Source organism: Neltuma alba, unplaced genomic scaffold (assembly GCF_004799145.2).
Source record: "Neltuma alba isolate B1F8T4 unplaced genomic scaffold, ASM479914v2 tig00012258_pilon, whole genome shotgun sequence".
Classification (NCBI taxonomy): Eukaryota; Viridiplantae; Streptophyta; class Magnoliopsida; order Fabales; family Fabaceae; genus Neltuma; species Neltuma alba.
This window is the reverse complement of record NW_021636784.1, coordinates 51,507-71,583: the sequence shown is the minus strand read 5'-3', so window position 1 is coordinate 71,583 and position 20,077 is coordinate 51,507. Positions and strand designations below refer to the sequence as shown.

At 34.7% G+C, this 20,077-nt stretch overlaps 2 protein-coding genes across 2 annotated transcripts; both read left to right on the top strand.

Annotated features, from left to right (window-relative positions):
- The first annotated feature begins 8,189 nt into the window (after window positions 1-8,189).
- Window positions 8,190-11,272, top strand: LOC114725605 (arginine decarboxylase-like). The gene has a single exon (XM_028912130.1). The coding sequence runs from the start codon at window positions 8,737-8,739 to the stop codon at window positions 10,960-10,962; it is 2,226 nt and encodes a 741-aa protein (XP_028767963.1). The 5' UTR covers window positions 8,190-8,736; the 3' UTR covers window positions 10,963-11,272.
- Window positions 11,273-17,166: 5,894 nt separating this feature from the next.
- On the top strand, window positions 17,167-17,735 carry LOC114725607 (30S ribosomal protein S31, mitochondrial). Its single transcript, XM_028912133.1, has one exon. The coding sequence runs from the start codon at window positions 17,199-17,201 to the stop codon at window positions 17,481-17,483; it is 285 nt and encodes a 94-aa protein (XP_028767966.1). The 5' UTR covers window positions 17,167-17,198; the 3' UTR covers window positions 17,484-17,735.
- The last annotated feature ends 2,342 nt before the right edge of the window (window positions 17,736-20,077 follow it).

Here is a 20,077-nt window from a genome sequence, read left to right as displayed (position 1 = left end):
CACAAAATTTATTCTCCAGAAGCTATTCTTCAAACTATAGTTTAGTTTTATTTAAACACCCCCTAAATATTAGTTCTATAAGTACGACAGATGTTAATTTAGTACACACGCACCAAAATAAAACTTGAAAATATTATCAAATGACTTATATTTTTAAGTCTCATTGCAAAATATATGTAATTAATTTTTTCAAAAAAAAATATTCTTTACATAATAATGATGAATGATGACTTGGAGGAACTGAGATGAAGCCATGGAGACTGGAGAGAATGCAAGGAGGGACTTGAAGGCCGGGAAGGTGGGGCCCACTGACTGGTTAAGAATCTAGAAACCAAGCAATTACCGCGTTGTCGCTATCGAGACCTGCCCCCAACAGCAGCGTATACCCCGGTCCCCGTTCACGCCCCTTCTTTTTTTTTGACCAGCCACGCCTCTTCTCTCTGTCTCCTCCTCTCATCCATGATTTTTTACCCTTCCTCCGTTACAATGTGCTGAGTGCTCCTAAGGGCTACAAGAAATAAATTTCTTAAAACGGCAGTGCCTGCTTTGAGATATCCTGAGATCCCTCTCTTCCTATCACACTCTGCCACCTCAGCACTATCCCTGCTCCTAGCATTTTACCCTTGTTCTTGGCTCTCATCTCCTAACCTATTTTTGTTTGTTTTTGTTTTCTTATTCTTAAAAAAAAATTTATAACAAAACAAAATTACATTTTGACCAGTGGTAGTTATTACAGGTAGTGATAAGTAGTAGGTGGTAGAAAAAAAAAAAAGAAAAGAAAAAGATTATTCCAATTTTTTAAAAAATAAAAAATAAAAAACATAAAACAAAAGTAAATAAACACGTAAAAGTTGTTTTGGTTTTTCAGTTTTAAAAAACATATCATTGTTTTTTGTTTTTAAAACAATCAAGAAAAAACAAATTGCCCAATAAATCTTTTTGTTTTTTATTTTTAAAAACAAAAAATGTTTTCAAAATAAGAAACCAAACAAGTCTTAAGATATCCTGCTTTAGCTTTTTTGGGTAGAATTACTGAGCTCCAATGACAAGATTTAAAAAGTGTTTTAGGGTGTCTGAAAAACACCTTAATAAGTGCATGCAAGTCGAGAATTAATTTTAAATTCTGCAGAGTCATTTCTAAAATTATAATTTATTTTTCATCCAAATATTTTTTAATTTAATTATTAAAAATCTCAACGAGAGGCCAACCAAAAAAAAGTTATTGTTATTTTCTATGTTAGAATATATCATTACATATTCTTCAATTATTATTCATTGTTTAGTGATTAAATCTCTTTTTAGACTTTATAATAATTATTATTATATAAGTTGCTATTAAATAGTGGTAAAGTTACAAAAAAAAATTTTAAGATAAAATCAATAAAGTTTAAGGTTTTTCAATTGTGATAAAATGTATGTGTAATATAATTTTTAGTCTTAAAATTTGATCTTATTTTATTTTTAATCAAGAATAAAAAATACTGCTCTCAAATTCTAGGGCTGAGATTAAAATAAAGCTAGACTTCAAATCCAAACATATACGTGATACTAATTTAGCACACGGAGAGGCCGCGGGGGCAGGTTAAAAGCCCGGGCAACGCCGGGTAAAAGGTGAGGAGAAGTTGGTGGAAATAAAGGAGGGGCAAAGAGTCGGGAAAACGCAACGGGAAAACGACAAAGAAAGGAACGGCGTTTTGAATAGAGATGATGACGTGGCATCCCAAGGTCGAAGGAGAATTGATAAATGTAAAATAGATTAATGGTTCCGGTTTATCGCATCACGGGCGGACATGCGTCCTAAAACTAGTGGTGTTTCTGTCGCATCATCCCCACCAAAACGACATGCGTTTTCATCAAAGTGGACGATGGGCTCATCGGGGGTATATCCATAATATGGGACGGAAGGCTGGAGCAGATTTTAGGCTCCAAATAGGTTCATTTATATTTCCACGTGGAGTGGGGAAAAAAAAATCAAATCAAATGCGGCGAGCGTGGACTACAGAAGAGTTCCCATCAGTTGAGACCTGTCTACATGCAACCGAGTTCTCGATCATTTTCCCGTTACGAATAAATCAATTCTTTGACGCCTCCTTTTGGGATGACAGGTTTGATATTTCACACACGAATTATTGGGCGGGGAAACCCCCCTCCCCAAATAAACCTCCCACCTCTTTTAATTCGATTTCAATACTTATATTTCGTAATCTGATTTGATTTTTATATTTTTAATAATTTAATATGTTTTAGTACGTACGTAATTCAAAATAAAAAGTAATCTTTTATATATCAATTTTTAAAAAAGTTTTTTAATTTCCAAACCTTCAATTAAATATTTTAAATCTGAGTCATAAAAAATTATATTACCTCTGGCCTTTAACGTAAGAGCTAGTTGATTAATTTGAATAAATTAAAAAAACTTGTTAAGTTAATCACTTGTAATAAATAAGTGTTATATTTTTAAAATATATTGTCAATCATGGGTATTAGTTAGAATTACCATTCGAAGAAATACTGTGCAAACTACACAGTAGTTATTTTAAAAAAATAGATAAATATGAAAACATGGTAGATTAATATATTATATTTAGGATGTGTGTTTGGTTGGAGGGGAAGGGAGGGGAGGGGGGAGGGAAAATGAGCCCCTCCCCTCATTTGGTTGAAAATTTTGGAGGGGAGGGGAGCTAAAATGTCCCCTCCCCTCCCCTCCCCTCCCTCCCCCCCCCCATTTGGCTCCCCTTCCAAATTGGGGGTTTTTGGAGGGGAGCCAAAATTTTGGACCATTATGGTCCTTAGAATTTTTTTAATACACCATCAAAAATATATTATTAGAATATTTATTCAAAAAAAAAATATATTATCCTAAGTAAAAAAAATAAAAAATATATACATTATTATAATAAAAATATATTATAAAAATTATTTAATAAAAATTATAATATTATAAAATTAATTGTTTTTTATAAATATTATTTTAAAGTTTTAAAGTTGGAAAAAAAATAGCCTAAAGAAAATAAAATTTCATTTTTCTTAGAGCATATAAAATTTGTTTATTTGATTATTTTAAATATATTATTATATTAATTAGAATAAAAAATTACTATACCAGTTTTTTTAATACACATATTAACATGATAAGACTGAATTTTTATTAAATTATATAATTTAAATTGAGATGTAAATTAATTTATATAATATATCAATAAAAACATAAACTAATATGTAAGGATAAAATGATAAATTGATTATTACTATCCCTCCCCTCTTGAACCAAACAAGGAATCATTAAATACCCTCCCCTCCCCTCCTTTTTAATCAAACCAAACAAGGTGAGGATGAAACCTCCCCTCCCCTCAAACCAAACAGGCCCTTAGTATCAGAATAGATATCAAACTAGTTTTTTATTAGTAACTATAATTAGTATTTCAACGGGTAAGCAAATCATCAATGAGCATTGAGATTAAATTTCATGCTCTTTTTCATCTCCCCAATTCCTCCCTCCATCTCTGTTCCATCTTCATTTTCCCATTCTTCCATCTAACATTCAGCTAACTCAAGTGGTTGAGTTTTCATTGTCATCTATTGCATATGAACCAAACTCAGGGGGTGTTTCACAACCTCCAAACCAGGGTTTCAAAAGCACTTTTCTGCAAAACAAGTCAAACTTTTTCACATACTTACTTCGTAAACCGTAAAAAACACTTCTGAAACTATAGTTTGGTTTCTATCCAAACACCCCCTCAAGGGAGAAGAACCATGTCATGTATCCCGTTTTCTTTTTAAAACATTAGGACGGGTAGGCATCCAAGGGATTACTAATTTCGTTTAAATAATATATCCACAACAATACATGAATGTGCAGTAATTTATTTTTGGTGAACACAGTGAGTTTAGTTTTTAATGTGTGTTTATATGGCTGAATGATTCTTGTCACACAAAAAAAAAAAAAATTATTAGTAGATATAGTAAACAGTCTCACTCCAAAAAAAAAAGTACGAGCTCTGATTTCAATAAATGCAGATGTCACAGGATGTGAAAACCTGCTCTTATTAAAATGATGGTTTTAGGATTCAAAACCATAGCTTTACTCCAAACCATAGTTTCACATTTTTTTCTTTTGTTTGGATGATTTCTTCTCAAATTATAATCTGAGGAGATATCCAAATAAGACCTAAGCCTGGAAAGAGGATAACATAGATCCGATGAATTTTTTTTTTAACAAAAAAGATGAAGCATGGACGAAGCCTTAATGGCATTTAACCATAATCGCGGAGTCACGTGGCGAGTGTGATAACAGCGTCAGTAATTTTACTGTGGGAAAAATTTTACATGCATAATTTGTTTGTCAAGACAAAAAAAATATTATTTTCGGTTCTAATTATAAGATATTATTTATAGATTATAAGTGAGATCTTATAATTTAGATAAAGAGTAATAATAAAAAGTACAGCAACATATTTAAACTTATTGACTTAAAATCCTTTCATTAAAACGCCATAAGTATATTTAATTCTTTTTCTTCTTTTATTGTTACCTTTGGAGAAATTCACTGTGGGGAGTAAGATGAAAGGAAAATTTAAAAAAAAATCCTAATATAGTGAACAATTTGTAATGATAAATTTTAACAGACTTTAACAGCTCACTCATTATTATTATTTTATAATTGTATTTTTTTATGAGTAATAATTCTCACAACAAATAATTTTAATATTGGGATCGACTTTTAATCGTATCACCAAAATAGGAGTGGGCTAATTGAGTAGCTCGACTGGTGGGTTAGCGGCGCCTCAATAATCATTTCCTGGATATCATCAAAACCTTCTTTATACCGACTGATTAAGTCAGCGAAAGGAGCTAATCCCTCATATTTGATGAACTAAGATTTGAATTTTATTAGGAGAGATGCTTACGTTTAGTACCTGACAGTGTTTCGAATAGGATTGCTTCTAATTAGAGGATAGCTATGCTTTAGCAAAAAAGAAGAAAAAAAAAAAACTTCTTCACAGGCAATGACTCTGTCGAGCTCTATACCATACTCCCTCCGTTTCTTATTATAAGAGACAAATAACCGAAATACGTTGATAAAAAAACAAGTTAAAATTAGTTAAGAACAATTAATGTGTAAAAAGTATAATTTTTTTTCAAAAATGCCCTCATTAATAAGGAGAGAGAGCATGAGAGAACAATTAAATTATTAAAAGAAAGAGAAGTGAGAGGGAGAGAGAGTGTGAGTTAGAGATATAATAAATATGGGTAAAATAGTAAATCAACACAAAAAAGTAGAGACAACTTGTAAGTGTCTCTTATATATAGGAACATGTCATAAGCATCAAATATCTCTTATAATAAGGAACGGAGGGAGTACTATTTTAGGAATAATAGCAGTAATCTTTTTTTTTTTCCGGTCCCTGAAGTTATATAATCATTAATCAAGTCTCTCAATATTCAGATCCATACACAGTTATGCTGGGTTAAAAGAAGTGGTGTGAGTGAAAAATACTCGTGAGCAAAGTAACTCTGGTTATTTGACATTTATTTTGTAATTATCTTTTATTTTTAACATTTTAGAAATTAACTGTAGGGGGTTGAGCATTTTAATTATATCTAAAATTCAATGCCTATTTGATCATGTAGATAATAATGCAAATAATTTTTTAAAGCACAGGTAAAAATATTTCAGTGTGAATAATAAATAATGTATTTTCTATGCATCATGGAGGATTGAACCTTTTATTCTTTAAAAGATAATATTGAACAAATTTATTCTTTTTAATTTAACGCAATGTTATACTACTTATGTTTCTTAATATAAAAGCTAACTAACTAATTTAGGTATGTTAAAAAATTAATTAAATTATTTATTTATAACAAATTTATGCTGTCTTTCTTAAATTGTTATTTTTTTTAATCATTTATATTGAAACTACCTATAGAATGTTTTTATAATCAATAGTGATATTAAAAAAATTATAAATATGAAAGATAAAATAGATTAAAATATTATATTTAGAATTAAATCTAACCCCTAACTAGTTTTTATGCTAAGGATGGAATGTAGTGATTTTTATTTGACGAAGCAAATATTGTATTTTAATTTTGTTAAGAGGATTACAGGGAAATGACATTGATCGAAGATCAAATTGCAATTCTCCCAATGATCATTTATCAATCTAGTATCAGAAAACTGAATTATTGATTCAGAGAAAAATATTTTTTTATTTGATCCATCACAAGCTCGCCGTTACCATTATATATGATCTCAGAAAAAAGTTATTGATGATTTTTCGATAAATTAATTTTATGTAAACGGATCTAAATCTTTTTTCTTTAGTTACAAGGACGAAATGGAACCAGTATTTTATAATAAGGAAGTAAAATATAATTAGTAGAAAACTAAAGTAATGTTTTTGAGTTGAAATAGAAAATTTGGCAAAAAAAGAAAGAAAGCAGAATTACAGTAGGTTTTTAGGAAGAAAAATAATTACAAAACAAATCTAAAAAATTTCATTCTTATTCTAAAACTTGTCATTACAAACTAGTTAAGTTGTTATTAAGACTTTTTAATAATTAGTTTTTGAAGCTTCATTGTAATTTTTGAAAAAAAAAAAGTTGAAACAGAAAACAAAGCCTGTAGAACTAAATTTTTTGACAAGCATAAGTGTTTTTTTTCTTAGAGATAATTCTGTTCTGTCACAACTAAATGTTATTAAAAACGTAACTATTTCTTCTAATAATTCAAATTTTAATTAATTATTCCGTGAAAGTGACTAGCTCTTTTTTTTAAATTTAGAGAGCATCTGGATGAAAGCCAAGCTATAATTTTCAAAGTGCTTTTACTGTATACGAAGTAAATATATAGAGTAGTCTGTTTCATTTTACGGAAAAATATTTTTAAAAAACACTTTTTTATCTCGCTAAATATTTTTTTAACTTTTTTAACCTGTTGAGCGTAGAGGTGATTTGAACCAACGGACAGTAAACGTTTTTTTTTTTTTTTCTTCTTCTGTTGGCCGAAAGATGAATTGAAAAACTGATTTACAGCAAGTCAGACAGCCCCGGCCACTGGGTCAGTCAGTAATTGCCCGGGCTAACGTGTCAGCATCGTGAGGGTTCATCGGTGTTCTAGTTAGTATGTGGGTATCCCGGGATCCCCACCACTTCCAAGGAAACTTCCTAGTCGCTTCCTCAACAAAATCTCGCCCAAAAGCTCGCGAGATGAACACACCACACGCCTCACCTAACTCACTTGTATCGCCAGCGCGAGTTTCTCCTCGAGAAGAAAAGAAAGGCCCCATTTCACAAGTCACGCGGCAACTCGACGCTGATTAGTCCTTTGCCTCCCCCTGGCTGCTGGAGTGCTGGCCAAGCCAAGACAAAGAAACACCAACATGGTGCAGTCCCCACGAGAAAAGCACGAGAATTTGAATATTACATCTATACACATGCTTAAATTTCATGTTTTATTTTTTGATCAAAAAAGAAAGGCTAAGTCCGAAATAAAATTACATGAGAGGGGATTAAATCCCAGTTTTTCACTTTCCAGGACCTCTCTAAATTCCCATCTTGGTCAATCCGTAAGCTATCATTTAAACTTGATACTCCTCCTGTCTTTAATATAAGACCCATTTAACTAATTTGATTAGATTAAGAAAGTTAGGTAAGTTAGTTAATTACAAGAAATGAGACACATTTTTCCTAAAATATCATAATTATCTTTCTTAATACCCCTTCTCTTCTTTTACTTGATTATAGTTGAGGAAGTATCCATAGAGGTAATTTAGAGAAAATTGATAAATATGAGAAATAGGTCTTATATTTAAGATCAAAATTAACTCAACAATTGGGTTTTATATTAAGGACCGGAAGAGTATTTGAATAAACATTTTTTTGGCATTTGCATTTAGACATTTGGACTACATACAGTCCGAAGAGAAAATAGTATTTGAAACATAAATTTTTTTTTTTGAGCACTATTTGAAACATAAATTTAAATATTATATTCTCTTAACTATTTTGATGATGACGTATGCTTACTTTTATCTTCTTTTTTTCTTGGAAAAAGAATTTTAGGGTTTGTTACGTTGAAAATAAATTTTCGAATCTATTTGAGTCCAAGATCCGGGCCCACGGCCCAATCCGCCCCTCCCTCCCCATATAAATCAGCTTCGCCGCTCATGCAAATCTCGCCCATTCCACCTTCGTTTCCGTCTTTCTTGCATCCAACTTCATAATTTCTGGAGCCTCTCTTTGTAATTTTCATTCAAATTCCTTGTTTCTTGCCTGTTATTTCCCCAGAGGTTTCCTCTTTTGCCTTTCCATCCTTCCGCTTTCCATTTCCTCGATCTTGACCTCCCCGGAAGCTGCTTGTCCTGTTTCCTCGTTGTTTGCCCTCCTCTTTCCCCGATCACCACGCTCTTCTGGTTATTTTCTTTATTTGAATCTATGAACCAGATCTGCATGGTGTGGGAAGCTTTCCGCGTTTAATTGCCGACCTCATTTTGCCCTTGCCTGTTTCATTTTGTTATCCGTGTGGAAATCCTTCTTCTGAGGGGTCGGTGTGGGGATTTTCTGTGAGGAGAACAGGGAGGGTTTCTCCATTTTCAATAGATCTTCTACTGTTTTCTTTTGAGGGGGTAGCCGGGGCCTCGGCCTCGGCGGGTTTTAAAGCCCCCATCTGAACGAGATTACAAAAATTTTAAGAATCTTTTTCCCTGATTCAATTTGATCGTCGCAGAAGAGATGCCGGCCTTAGCTTGTTGCGTGGATGCTGCACTTGGTCCTCCTGGCTACGCTTTAGCTGGGGATAGCTCTCTTCTGGCGCCGGTCACATTTTTTGGCGTACCTCCGGCGACGAGGAACACTACCGCCGATAACAACACCGTCACCGTTTCCATGGACGATTCCCATTGGTCACCTTCTCTGTCGGCTTCCCTTTACAAGATCGATGGGTGGGGTGCTCCATACTTTTCTGTGAATTCATCTGGGAATATTTCTGTCCGACCTCATGGTTCAGGGACCCTTTCTCACCAGGAGATTGATTTGCTCAAGATTGTTAAGAAAGTCTCAGATCCCAAATCATCCGGCGGCCTTGGTATGCAGCTTCCTCTTGTTGTTCGGTTTCCGGACGTGCTGAAGAACCGGCTTGAATCCCTTAACTCGGCTTTCGAGTACGCAATTCAATCTTTCGGATATGAATCCCATTACCAAGGTGTTTACCCGGTCAAATGTAACCAGGACCGGTTCGTTGTGGAAGATATTGTTAAGTTTGGATCTCCATTCCGGTTTGGGCTAGAGGCAGGATCGAAACCTGAGCTCCTCCTAGCCATGAATTGTTTGTGCACGGGTAATTCTGAAGCCTTTTTGGTATGCAATGGGTTTAAAGACGGTGAATATATTTCTCTGGCTCTGATTGCAAGGAAGCTCGCCTTGAACACCATAATTGTTCTTGAGCAAGAGGAAGAGCTTGACTTGATCATTGGGTTGAGCAAGCAGCTTTGCATTCGACCTGTTATTGGTGTTCGAGCTAAGCTGAGGACAAAACATTCTGGTCATTTTGGTTCAACTTCAGGGGAGAAAGGAAAGTTTGGGCTGACCACAATCCAGATTCTGCGTGTAGTCAAAAAGCTGGAACAAGCGGGTATGCTTGATTGCCTACAGTTGCTTCATTTCCATATAGGCTCTCAAATTCCTTCCACCACATTGCTTGCTGATGGGGTTGGAGAGGCGGCACAGATTTATTGTGAATTGGTTCGACTAGGTGCTCATATGCAAGTATTCGATATTGGAGGTGGTCTGGGCATAGATTACGATGGTTCCAAGTCGGCTGACTCTGATGTATCTGTTGGATATGGTCTCCAAGAGTACGCTGCGGCAGTTGTTCAAGCACTCCAGTGTGTCTGTGATCGCAGGTCGGTCAGGCACCCAGTGCTCTGCAGTGAAAGCGGCAGGGCCATTGTTTCTCATCACTCTGTTTTTATTTTTGAAGTGGTTTCTGCAACTTCTTACGAAGTTCCAACGATGTCCACCCTTGGGTTGCAATATTTGGCGGAGAGGCTCTCAGAGGATGCTCGGGCAGATTATAGTAACCTTTCTGCTGCGGCCATGAGAGGTGATTATGATACCTGCTTGCTGTACGTTGATCAATTGAAGCAACGATGTGTTGAGCAATTCAAACAGGGTTCTCTAGACATGGAGCACCTTGCTGCTGTTGATGGTTTGTGTGACTTGGTGAATAAGGCAATGGGTGCAACAGATCCGGTAAGGACATACCATGCCAACATCTCGATATTCACTTCCATTCCTGATTTTTGGGCCATTGGACAACTGTTTCCCATAGCTCCCATTCATCGTCTGGACGAGAAGCCCTCCGCAAGGGGAATTTTATCAGATTTGACCTGTGACAGTGATGGAAAAATAGACAAGTTCATAGGAGGCGAGTCTAGTTTGCCGCTCCATGATCTGGAAGGCGAAGGTGGTGCCAATGGCGGTAATGTCAGGAAATACTATCTGGGAATGTTCTTAGGTGGGGCTTACGAGGAGGCACTCGGAGGAGTCCATAATCTGTTCGGTGGCCCGAGCGTGGTTCGGGTGTCGCAGAGCGACGGTCCATACAGCTTCGCAGTGACGCGTGCAGTGCCGGGGCCGTCGTGCGCGGATGTCCTACGGGTGATGCAACACGAGCCCGAGCTCATGTTCGAGACTCTGAAGCACCGCGTGCAAGAGAGCTTCGAGCAGCAAATGGAGGATGAGGATGAAGATAAGATCCACAATGCTTCAGCTCTGGCTTCCAGCCTCGCCCGCTCGTTCAACAACATGCCATATCTGGCTGTGGATTCTTGCTGCTTGACCGCTGCTCGCAACAACAATAATGGCTTTTACTACTGCGCTTCTGATGATGATTTCAATGGCGTTTCTGCTGATTCTGTGGTCGCAGATGATGAGCAGTGGTCCTATTGCGTTGCTTGAGATGTGAGTTTGTCCATTTACGCTTTTGCATTCCCCTGCCCGCAGTGTGTATTTTTAAATTAATGCTTGTCGTCGTCGAGGTCGTCCGTTAATGTTTATTTTGCTTTTGTTGCCGGCATTTTGCTGCTGGTATTTTTTTTTTTTTGGCCTTGTGCTGCTGGTACTGTCAAGTTTAGGAAAAATGAAGAAAAAGAAAACAAACGGATTGAATGTGGGAAGCGTGTAGGGTGTTTGTTCCCTCCATTCACGTCTGTCTGCTAGAATTTATGTTCCAAGTTCCAAGAGTTCCTGAATTTTGGTGTTTTTGACCCCCCAAGACCCATCAAGAGTTATTGTTCAAATCCATTTCTTTCCTTATTTGTTTTTCTTTTTGCGCTGAACCCTTTGTCCGCTCTCAAAGAGTACCAGTACCGTGGTTAGTGATAAACGATGAAAATGAACGGGGGAAAAGATAAACGATGAGAATGGGTTGTAGCACGACTTAGATAAACGTGTTTTTGTATGCTGGCAAAACAAATAATTTTTTTTAAACTATTGATACTAATATTAATAGTTCATTTTGGTATGGTTAGAATTTTAACTGACATCAACAACTTTTATGATGTCGAGGGGATATAAATGTAAGTTAGTTTTCAACTAAAAATTGGATTATTGGTAATAATAAAGAAAGAATGATTGTAATTAAGATCAAGGTCAATGAAATTCGATAAATTAAATATTCTTTAATGAAGATAAAAACGATTTAATACTATTATATCAATAAAACAAAGATAAAAAAAGATTGTAATTAAGATCAAGGTCAACGAAAAAGCGTGAGGGAATCATTTTTTGGTGGGGTTTTCCGTGATTGTGTGAGTTTGATTGATTTAATTTGGTTAAGTTAATGGCGATTCTGCGTGGGCCCTTCGTTCGGCCGCTTTATTATTGCGTAGGCGTGTGTGGACGGTGCAGGTGGATGGGTCAATCGCTTCAATGACCAAAAGTTGGATTCTGATTTCTGATTTCTAGAAATATAAACCACTGTGGTACTTTTTAATGGTTATTTGTTGTAATTTTTTTAATACTAAAGAAATTATAAAAGACATAAATTTTTTTTTATTGTTATTAAATAGCCGGTACATTTTTTCTCACTCATTTTTTTCTTTCTTCATCTTTACATTCATCGCCCTTAAATTGATGGGGATAGAATTGAAAATGAAGTACTAAAAAAAAAGTACAAGTGATAAATTAAAAAAAGACTAAAATCTTCTCTTATAAATAACAATTAAAAAAGCATCAGAGTGGTATATCATGGCCCAATTTGTAAGCAGCAAAACATTATTAAATGTTTAAGGAAAGTTAACAAGAAACGTATAAAAAATATTTTGACTAGTAATAGAAGCCAAGACGGATCCATGGGAAATTAGAGTTATGATATCCAATTAAATGGCTTGCAAGGCATTTTGCTGAAATGGGAGATGCATGAATGGGAGGGTTGGGCGGCGGCAGGAGTTGGAATTGCCCCAATTGCGCGTAAGGGCTGACCACAATTTTGTTGGCACATATTTGTGGTGTACATGGGACTTGGATGCTTCCTCTTTCCAAGTGGTCTTCTTTCGCCCTATATTTCACCACAAATTTGATGCTTTCCCCTTCCCACACCTCCTAATCTAGCTTTACATCGCATCCTCCAAATAAAAGTTATTTTTATTCGTAAAGATTTGACTTTTAATTCACATTTTTTACATTGATCTGAAAATCTTACTTGTAAGTCCCTGTGAGGCTGTAACTAATTTACCCCAATTTTATGTTGCCCAGGCATAAAAGAAAAATCACACCCACTCTTATAAATTTCATTGATGTTTCTTTCTTTCCAAAATTGATGTTCTACTTAGTGCTTGCCAAAACCTCATCCTTATCTTAAATTGATGTTCCGTGTCAATTTTTAGAAATACAAAACAAAAGCTTAAACATACCTAAATCCTGAAGCCTGTTTTGATGCTTACTGAAGTTATGAGCACTATGATACTTATCAAATCTCAACTATTCAAATTTAATATGGACAGTCAATATTTAATATTAAATATTTTTGTTGTTCAAAAAATATTTTTTCTTCAATAGTTACATAATCTAGAATAAATGTAACATCTTAACTGTAAGTGTTTTCAAAAAATAAATTTTTTATTTAAAAATCACAAGTTAAAAATTTTAAATTTAAACCATTAAAACTAGTTTGGAATGGTTTAGATTTTAACACAATGATGAGTATTATGATGTTTATTATTACGATAAGTATTAAAACTAGTTCCCAAAATCCTTATTCCAGAAAGGAATCCAAGATTTTACGCGTTTGAGCTTCTTATTCTTTCAAGGACATCAGCACGTAGCATAGGTTTCTTTTTTGGTTATTTGGAAGAGGTTCGACGCAATCTAGGAGATAGAGATGACTGGAAAGGCATTCTTAATGGTAAATAAAGAAAATCCTTCTCCTTTATTTCTCTATTACTTTCCAACCAAACATAACAGAAATGTGCCTTCCATTGCTAGCTTGAAATAAAGCTTGCAGGTCAGTATTGGAGAGAAAATGGCATATGCCAAAGAAACCAAAGCAAGTGGTATGAAAGTCATGATTGTCCTTCATATTCTCACTGTCTCATAGTTCTTAGAATTGGATCTCTGTTTCTTAATCTAAAATCCTCTGTGTCTGTGTGCGAACCTCACAAAGATTGCTTTGTGGCTAGCTAGGTCTGACTTTTACACATACATGTTGCTCTGGGTTTACTTGTATTGTGGAAGCATATATGTATAAAATATAATTATAAGATAACTTTTACAGAATATTCAAGATTCTAGATCAGAGCAATCAATAAGGCATATATATCGGCAGCTGTAACGAGAAGAATACAAAGTGGAATTTGAATATCAACAAATGGCACGTAAGAATATCTAATGAATAATTATGATGTGCAGGCTCTCAGCATCTTATGCTTGTTTTTTTTAGAGGTTCTTTTGGCATCCTCCTCCTCCTCATATATCTGCAACTACAAGCTGAATCTCTGCTTTAACAAAAGCAAGTGTGTTCACATGCAAATGGCATTCCCAAATTCTTTTCCAGCTTCTTCTTCAAGAGCTTAAACCCGCAATCTCTCTTGTAATGTTTATACTTCAATTTTTTTTGTTTGACCTTATTCTAGATGTTTTCTAACTAAGCTTATTCAACAAGGAATCTTTAAGTGAATGCTTTTCCTTGATGATATTGTTCTTCCGTTTGGAAATGTAAAAATAAGGCTTTTGGAGGCACCAATGAGAATAGTAGATAAGAAAATACAAAGTCCTCTAAAAAAGAATAGGAAAAGATTGAAAAGAACACTCAATAAAATCATTGAACGATACTTTTTAGCTGTCAACCCATCTAAAGATTTAGTTAATAATAAAGCACAATATCATTTTGCAAACATGCAACTAATCTCATATAATGGAACAAGGTTTGTTGTTGTTGTTGTAGCTTATAGATAAAATAGGACATATGCAGATACCTTGCAGTTATAAAATGACACATTTTCGCATTTTTATGGTTTTTTTAAATAATTTCAAGATTGTACCATAACTACTTTTATCATGAGATGAGCGTTTGGGCGCCTTACCCATGTTGAAAAATGGGTAGGGGATCTAATTCTGTAAAAAGCTATTGGCCGGCTAAAATTGCATCTAAACTTGATATGGTTTATCTTGTTTTTATGGCATATCCATAGCCTTTGGTTGAGAGAGAGAGAGAGAGAGAGAGAGAGAGAGAGAGAGAACTTCAATTTGAATACTTAGCACTTGCAAAAATGACCGTGCAATGAGAGAGGAAAAATACTTAAAGAACATTGATCTTTTAAAGTTGCATTTTCGTTGTTGTTATAGTCTGTTTAGACCCTAGATATGTGATTGGGCTTTAAAAAGACCAATTCAAAGAGGCAAGACAGTCCTTAATGGAATTATTGCGAGTGTTGAATAAAGTGAGCAATGTACCAATTATAAAGCAAGCCTTTATTCAAATAGGTCTCACCCCTATCGCATAAAGGAAGATAGTGCATCTATGCTAGCACTCTGCCTTCATGTAATAACTTTAACTGTGGTTCAACCTTTGAATTTTTTAAGATAATATTTTATAAGGAAGCTCTTCCTAAGGGTAAAAACATGAAGACACACTTTCCTGGTATGAAATCATCAATTGTTTATCTTGATTAATTACCCTTATAAATATTAGCCTGAGTTCCCACTTTTTCTTTTTCCTTTCTGCTAGTGAAGATGGTGGTTAGGGAAAATGGGAGTGGCTTCTCTGCACTACGTGGTCCGCTGCTTGAAGTGACGCCGTTTTGTAGCTGATTTTCTTCTTTTCTTCCTCACATTTCCATAGGTGAGGTTGCGCCAAGAGAGAGAATGGGAGAGGAGAATATTCTAATTTTTGGAAAGTCGGTCGTGGTTGGGGTCCACCCAAAAGGAATAAAAAAAATGTTTACTAAATACTCCTCAATAAAAGTAAATAGAAATGATTTTGAAGAGAAAATAAAATTAAATGAAAGAAAAATTAAAATAAATAAAATGATTTTGTAGATACAAAATATTTCTGTATTTCTAAATAAAAATTAGTAAAAGACAAAGAGTTAAGTTCTATCTAACACCTTATAGTATTTTTTTTAATAGCATTCAGTGTTTTATAATATTTTTATGCATTTAACATACTAAAGTATTTTTTCAGAAGAACTTAGTATTCTAAATTTAGGGTGCTCATTGCTACTTAGAAAATATTTCAATGGCAAAATTACCACCAAAAATTACTTTAGATACTGATAATTACTAAAAAAATTTTTAAGAATTTTAGATGCACAAAAATTACTTTGAAATATTAAACGTTATTAAAAAATACTTTAAAGTGCACGATGAAAGTTAACTCTTTACTCTTTTGATTTTATTTATAAGGCAAAAAGAGATGATTTTTCCTATTCTTATTTATAGGTCGCTTTATTAAATTTTTAGTATGAATATATTATTTTATCCTTCATTTATTATAATATAGATCTATTTTTAAATATATATCAAATAGGTATAAAGTTAAAGAGTTAGTGTATTTTAATAGATAATTAATACAATTTAAGGTTTTTCTTAACTTGAAGTGCCTTATAATAAATAGGGCTAGAGAGGAGTATTCTTTTACTAATTTTTATTTTAGAAATATAAAAATACTTTGTATCTATAAAATCATTTTATTTATTTTAATTTTTCTTTCATTTAATTTTATTTTCTCTTCAAAATCATTTCTATTAATTTTTATTTAGTAGTATTTTATAAATATTTTTTATTCCTATTGAGTGGATCCCAACTACAACTAACTTCCCAAAAAGGAGAATAGCCCCCTCTCCCATTCTCTTTCTTAGCGCAACCTCACCTAATTGTAATGTAAGGAAAAAAAAAGGAAACAGCTACAAAACGGCGTCACTTCAAGCAGTGGGCAGTCAAAGAACCAAACAAGTAGCAGAGGGAAGCCACTCTTGGGGAAAATCCTCCCAAGATCGCGAGGTATAGCATTAGGGGTTTGAATTCGCCGTAGTTTCTTTTTTTTCCATGTTGCTAAAAATCATCCAATTTAAAATATATACTTCTTTTGATCTCAAATCTAAAAACTAATTAGGATGTTTACTTTGATCATAAATAAAAGATATCAATTTATTTTTCTTTTTAAATTTATAAAATTTTCAAACCATTCATATTATTTGAAATCCCAAATTATGAACGGAATATCCATTATTATATAAATACTATAAAAGTGTTACTTTTACAAAAGTAACATACAATATCGGCCACTGCAATAGATCCATATCTAGAGCTTTTATTAGTGCCTTGGATCCGGAATCTGCCAAAAGGCACAAGACGCCGTTCAAAGATGTGGGCCCCCGTGTCATTAATTATTTTAAACAATTTTTTTTTTTTTTGAGCAAATAATTATTTTAAACAATCAGATGGCGGCTTCAAATATCAAACTGGACCGTGGCCTCACTAGCCAATGTTAAGACAGCGACTATTGGGCCTGTATAGCTGATAGGCCCAGTTTGAAAGCAAAGCCCAGACCAAAGGACCAATCATGGCCCGTATAGCCCATAGGCCCAGTTTCAAAGCAAAGCCCAGCCCATGTTACCCATCAGCGATTCCCGTTTCCCCTTCCCTCCTGTTCTGCTCTCGGGGTTTAGCCACTGGAGCGCGAGTCAGCTAGAACCATGGCAACAGGTGCGATGCAGAGATCCGGCGGAGTATTGTGGCGGGTTATGATGACACCGCGGCCGACCTCGACGGCGACTTCTCCTGCGGCGCCGTCCTGTGGAGGAGCTATTCCGTTGCCGGTGTTGTGCGGGCGCGGGGACAAAAAGACGAAGCGAGGGAAGAGATTCAAGGGATCATATGGCAACGCTAGGCCTAAGAGGGAGAAGATGATCGAGCGCATTAAAGACAAGGTCGAGGTTCCCAGGTCTACTCCTTGGCCTCTTCCATTCAAGCTTATCTGATTTTGAATTCTAAGAGTTTTCTAGCTCATAATTTTGGGCCTTTGGTGCTAGGGATTAGACTTCATAAATCTCTGATTCATGCTCCCTTTACCATTTATTACTGAATACTGGTTTCTGTTTGAATTCACCCAACTACTGTTACATGTGCTTCGACTTTCATAGTGGATGTTATGGCTCTTCCTTCACTGGCCTTTATAAATGGACATTCACCCTTAATTTATACTATACGGAATACTGATAGCAGTTTCGTGATGCTCTGTTTGATTGTGAACTTAATTATCATCACGATTCAGTTTTTTTTTTCCTGTCCTTTGTAACTTAGGATTGATACGTTTTCTCCTCTCTTTTTCTGGTTTTAGTGGAGTAAGAAGTATACACATGAGATTACATAATCTTTAAGGCTGCACATAAACATGTGAAGTTAAGTGAGATTAATAAGTAAAGAACATCTGGCTTCGTATCCGCATTTTCCTTCACCAAATACTGCCAAGAATGCGTCAAGAAACTGGGTTCCTGAATGGGTTTATGTAATGGGGATATCATAGGTGGCATTCCTTCGTTAGCAGCAACTTGAGTTGAGACACTCATTGACTTTAATTTGTAGCTGTAGTTAGTACTTAGCACCAAAATAATGTGAAGGAATCCTATCTTTAAATCTTACACCGTTAGAAATCATTGAATTTGAGGCTGAGTGGTCAAAATCTGGAGTTTCTGTGTTAGATGAGAGAGTAATTTGAGTTGCTAGGTTGGGACTTCTACAGAAATTTATATCGTACATAGAATCAATATTTACTCTCGACGTTGCAGTTTAGACTTGGAATGTAATAGTTTGATGCATCTAGCCATGGAGGGACCCCCCCCTCTCCCCTTTTTGTTTTTGGGCCCCCGGGGTGGATGGTGTGTTTTGTATGCGAAGTTTAATCCAAGTAAGATATCTGTACAAATGCTAGGCACTTAATTTGGTTTTTCCTTTTCCCTTTAAAAAAGGTATCACAGTGCTTTCTATTTTTCATTCTATAAAAATTATTGATTACTCCTTCGGTTCTTAATATAGGACCTAATTGTTGAGTTGGTTTTGGTCCTAAATATAAGATTCATTTCTTATATTTATCAATTTTCTCTAAGTTACTCATATGGATACTCCCTCAACCATAATCAAGTATAAGAGGAAGAGGAGTATTAAGAAAGATGATTATGGTATTTTAGGAAAAACGTGTCATATTTCTTATGATTAACTAACTTACCTAACTTCCTTAATCTAATCAAATTAGTTAAATAGGTCTTATATTAAGGACCGAATGGGTGTTATTTATGGAAAATCCATTTTAACTGGGTTTAGAATCTGGCATGTGTTACCGCTTATTAATGAAGATTCGTCAGATGTATGGTGTGGATCAAGTCTAGCAATTTCACGAAGCTCTTGTTTGTTGCCAAGATATTGCTTCAAGCACAAGGAAAAATATCGTCATTCATATGCAATTGGCATCCCCCTTTAGCCTGGTTTGAAATAAAGAGCGCGGACTTGAAACCACGACCAAGAGTGATAAGTTGTTTGCCGACACATTTTGCGAAGCTTCTAGTTTCAAGGTTACTGAGTTTTAATCAAATTTATATTTCCCTTGTTGCTTTAGAAATCCATCTGGAAGAGTTACAATTAAACTGAAAATAGGTAAAAATATCTATATCTTTTTAAATTTTAGGTTGCTTATATGCATGTATGAAATTTTTGTAATCATCATCTTGCTAATAAATTTTCAAACTTCTAATTTTGTATAAACAGTTCTTGACCTTGTTAGTAATTCTATTCGTGGAAGAAGCATGATACATCTGGTAATTTTTTGAATGTAAATAATCTCTTGAATCCCAAGTTTCTTTGCAAATAATTGTTTGAACCTTTAATCACGCATAAACTTGAGAGGATTTATTAAGTATCCTCTTTCATTACGACCTTAATTGAAGAAGATCTGTTTCTATAGGCTCCGTGTCCTTGTATGTACTAATTTCCTCCAAGTCCTATGACATGTTTATATCCTATATTGGTTTCATTGTCTATAAACAAGTAACGCGATTTCTTATAAATGGCAAGTAATGCATCAATTTTGCTTTCTCCATTTTCCTTTTATCTTTTCAAGGCATTCTATGAGCTAAACATTTCAAATGCCCCCAAAATAATATTCTAATGAGTTGACATTTAAAATTAACACAATAGCATCAATTATTGCTAGATGTTATTACTTAATTATTACAAGATACGTGGCTAATCCTATATTATAACCTGTAGGAATACATGTTAACATGATCTGTCAATCACCTCGGACATCAAAATTTCATGAGCTGCATCCGTATATTAACATCTTTGAAGCTCCAAGAGGCCGAGCAGAGTAGCAGCAAAAACTAGTTGCTACTGGTTAACATTGCTAGAAATTCAGAATAAGACAAACGGAAACGCGTATGAGGATCTCATTTCAGATATCGGAAGCCTTGATTATCAGGGATTGGGAGATCAGAACTTGTTAGACCCGCATGGGACGTAACATATAATTTGCCATAGACCGGCTCCCTTTTGATAAAATAAAAGTGGGAAAAAAGAATAA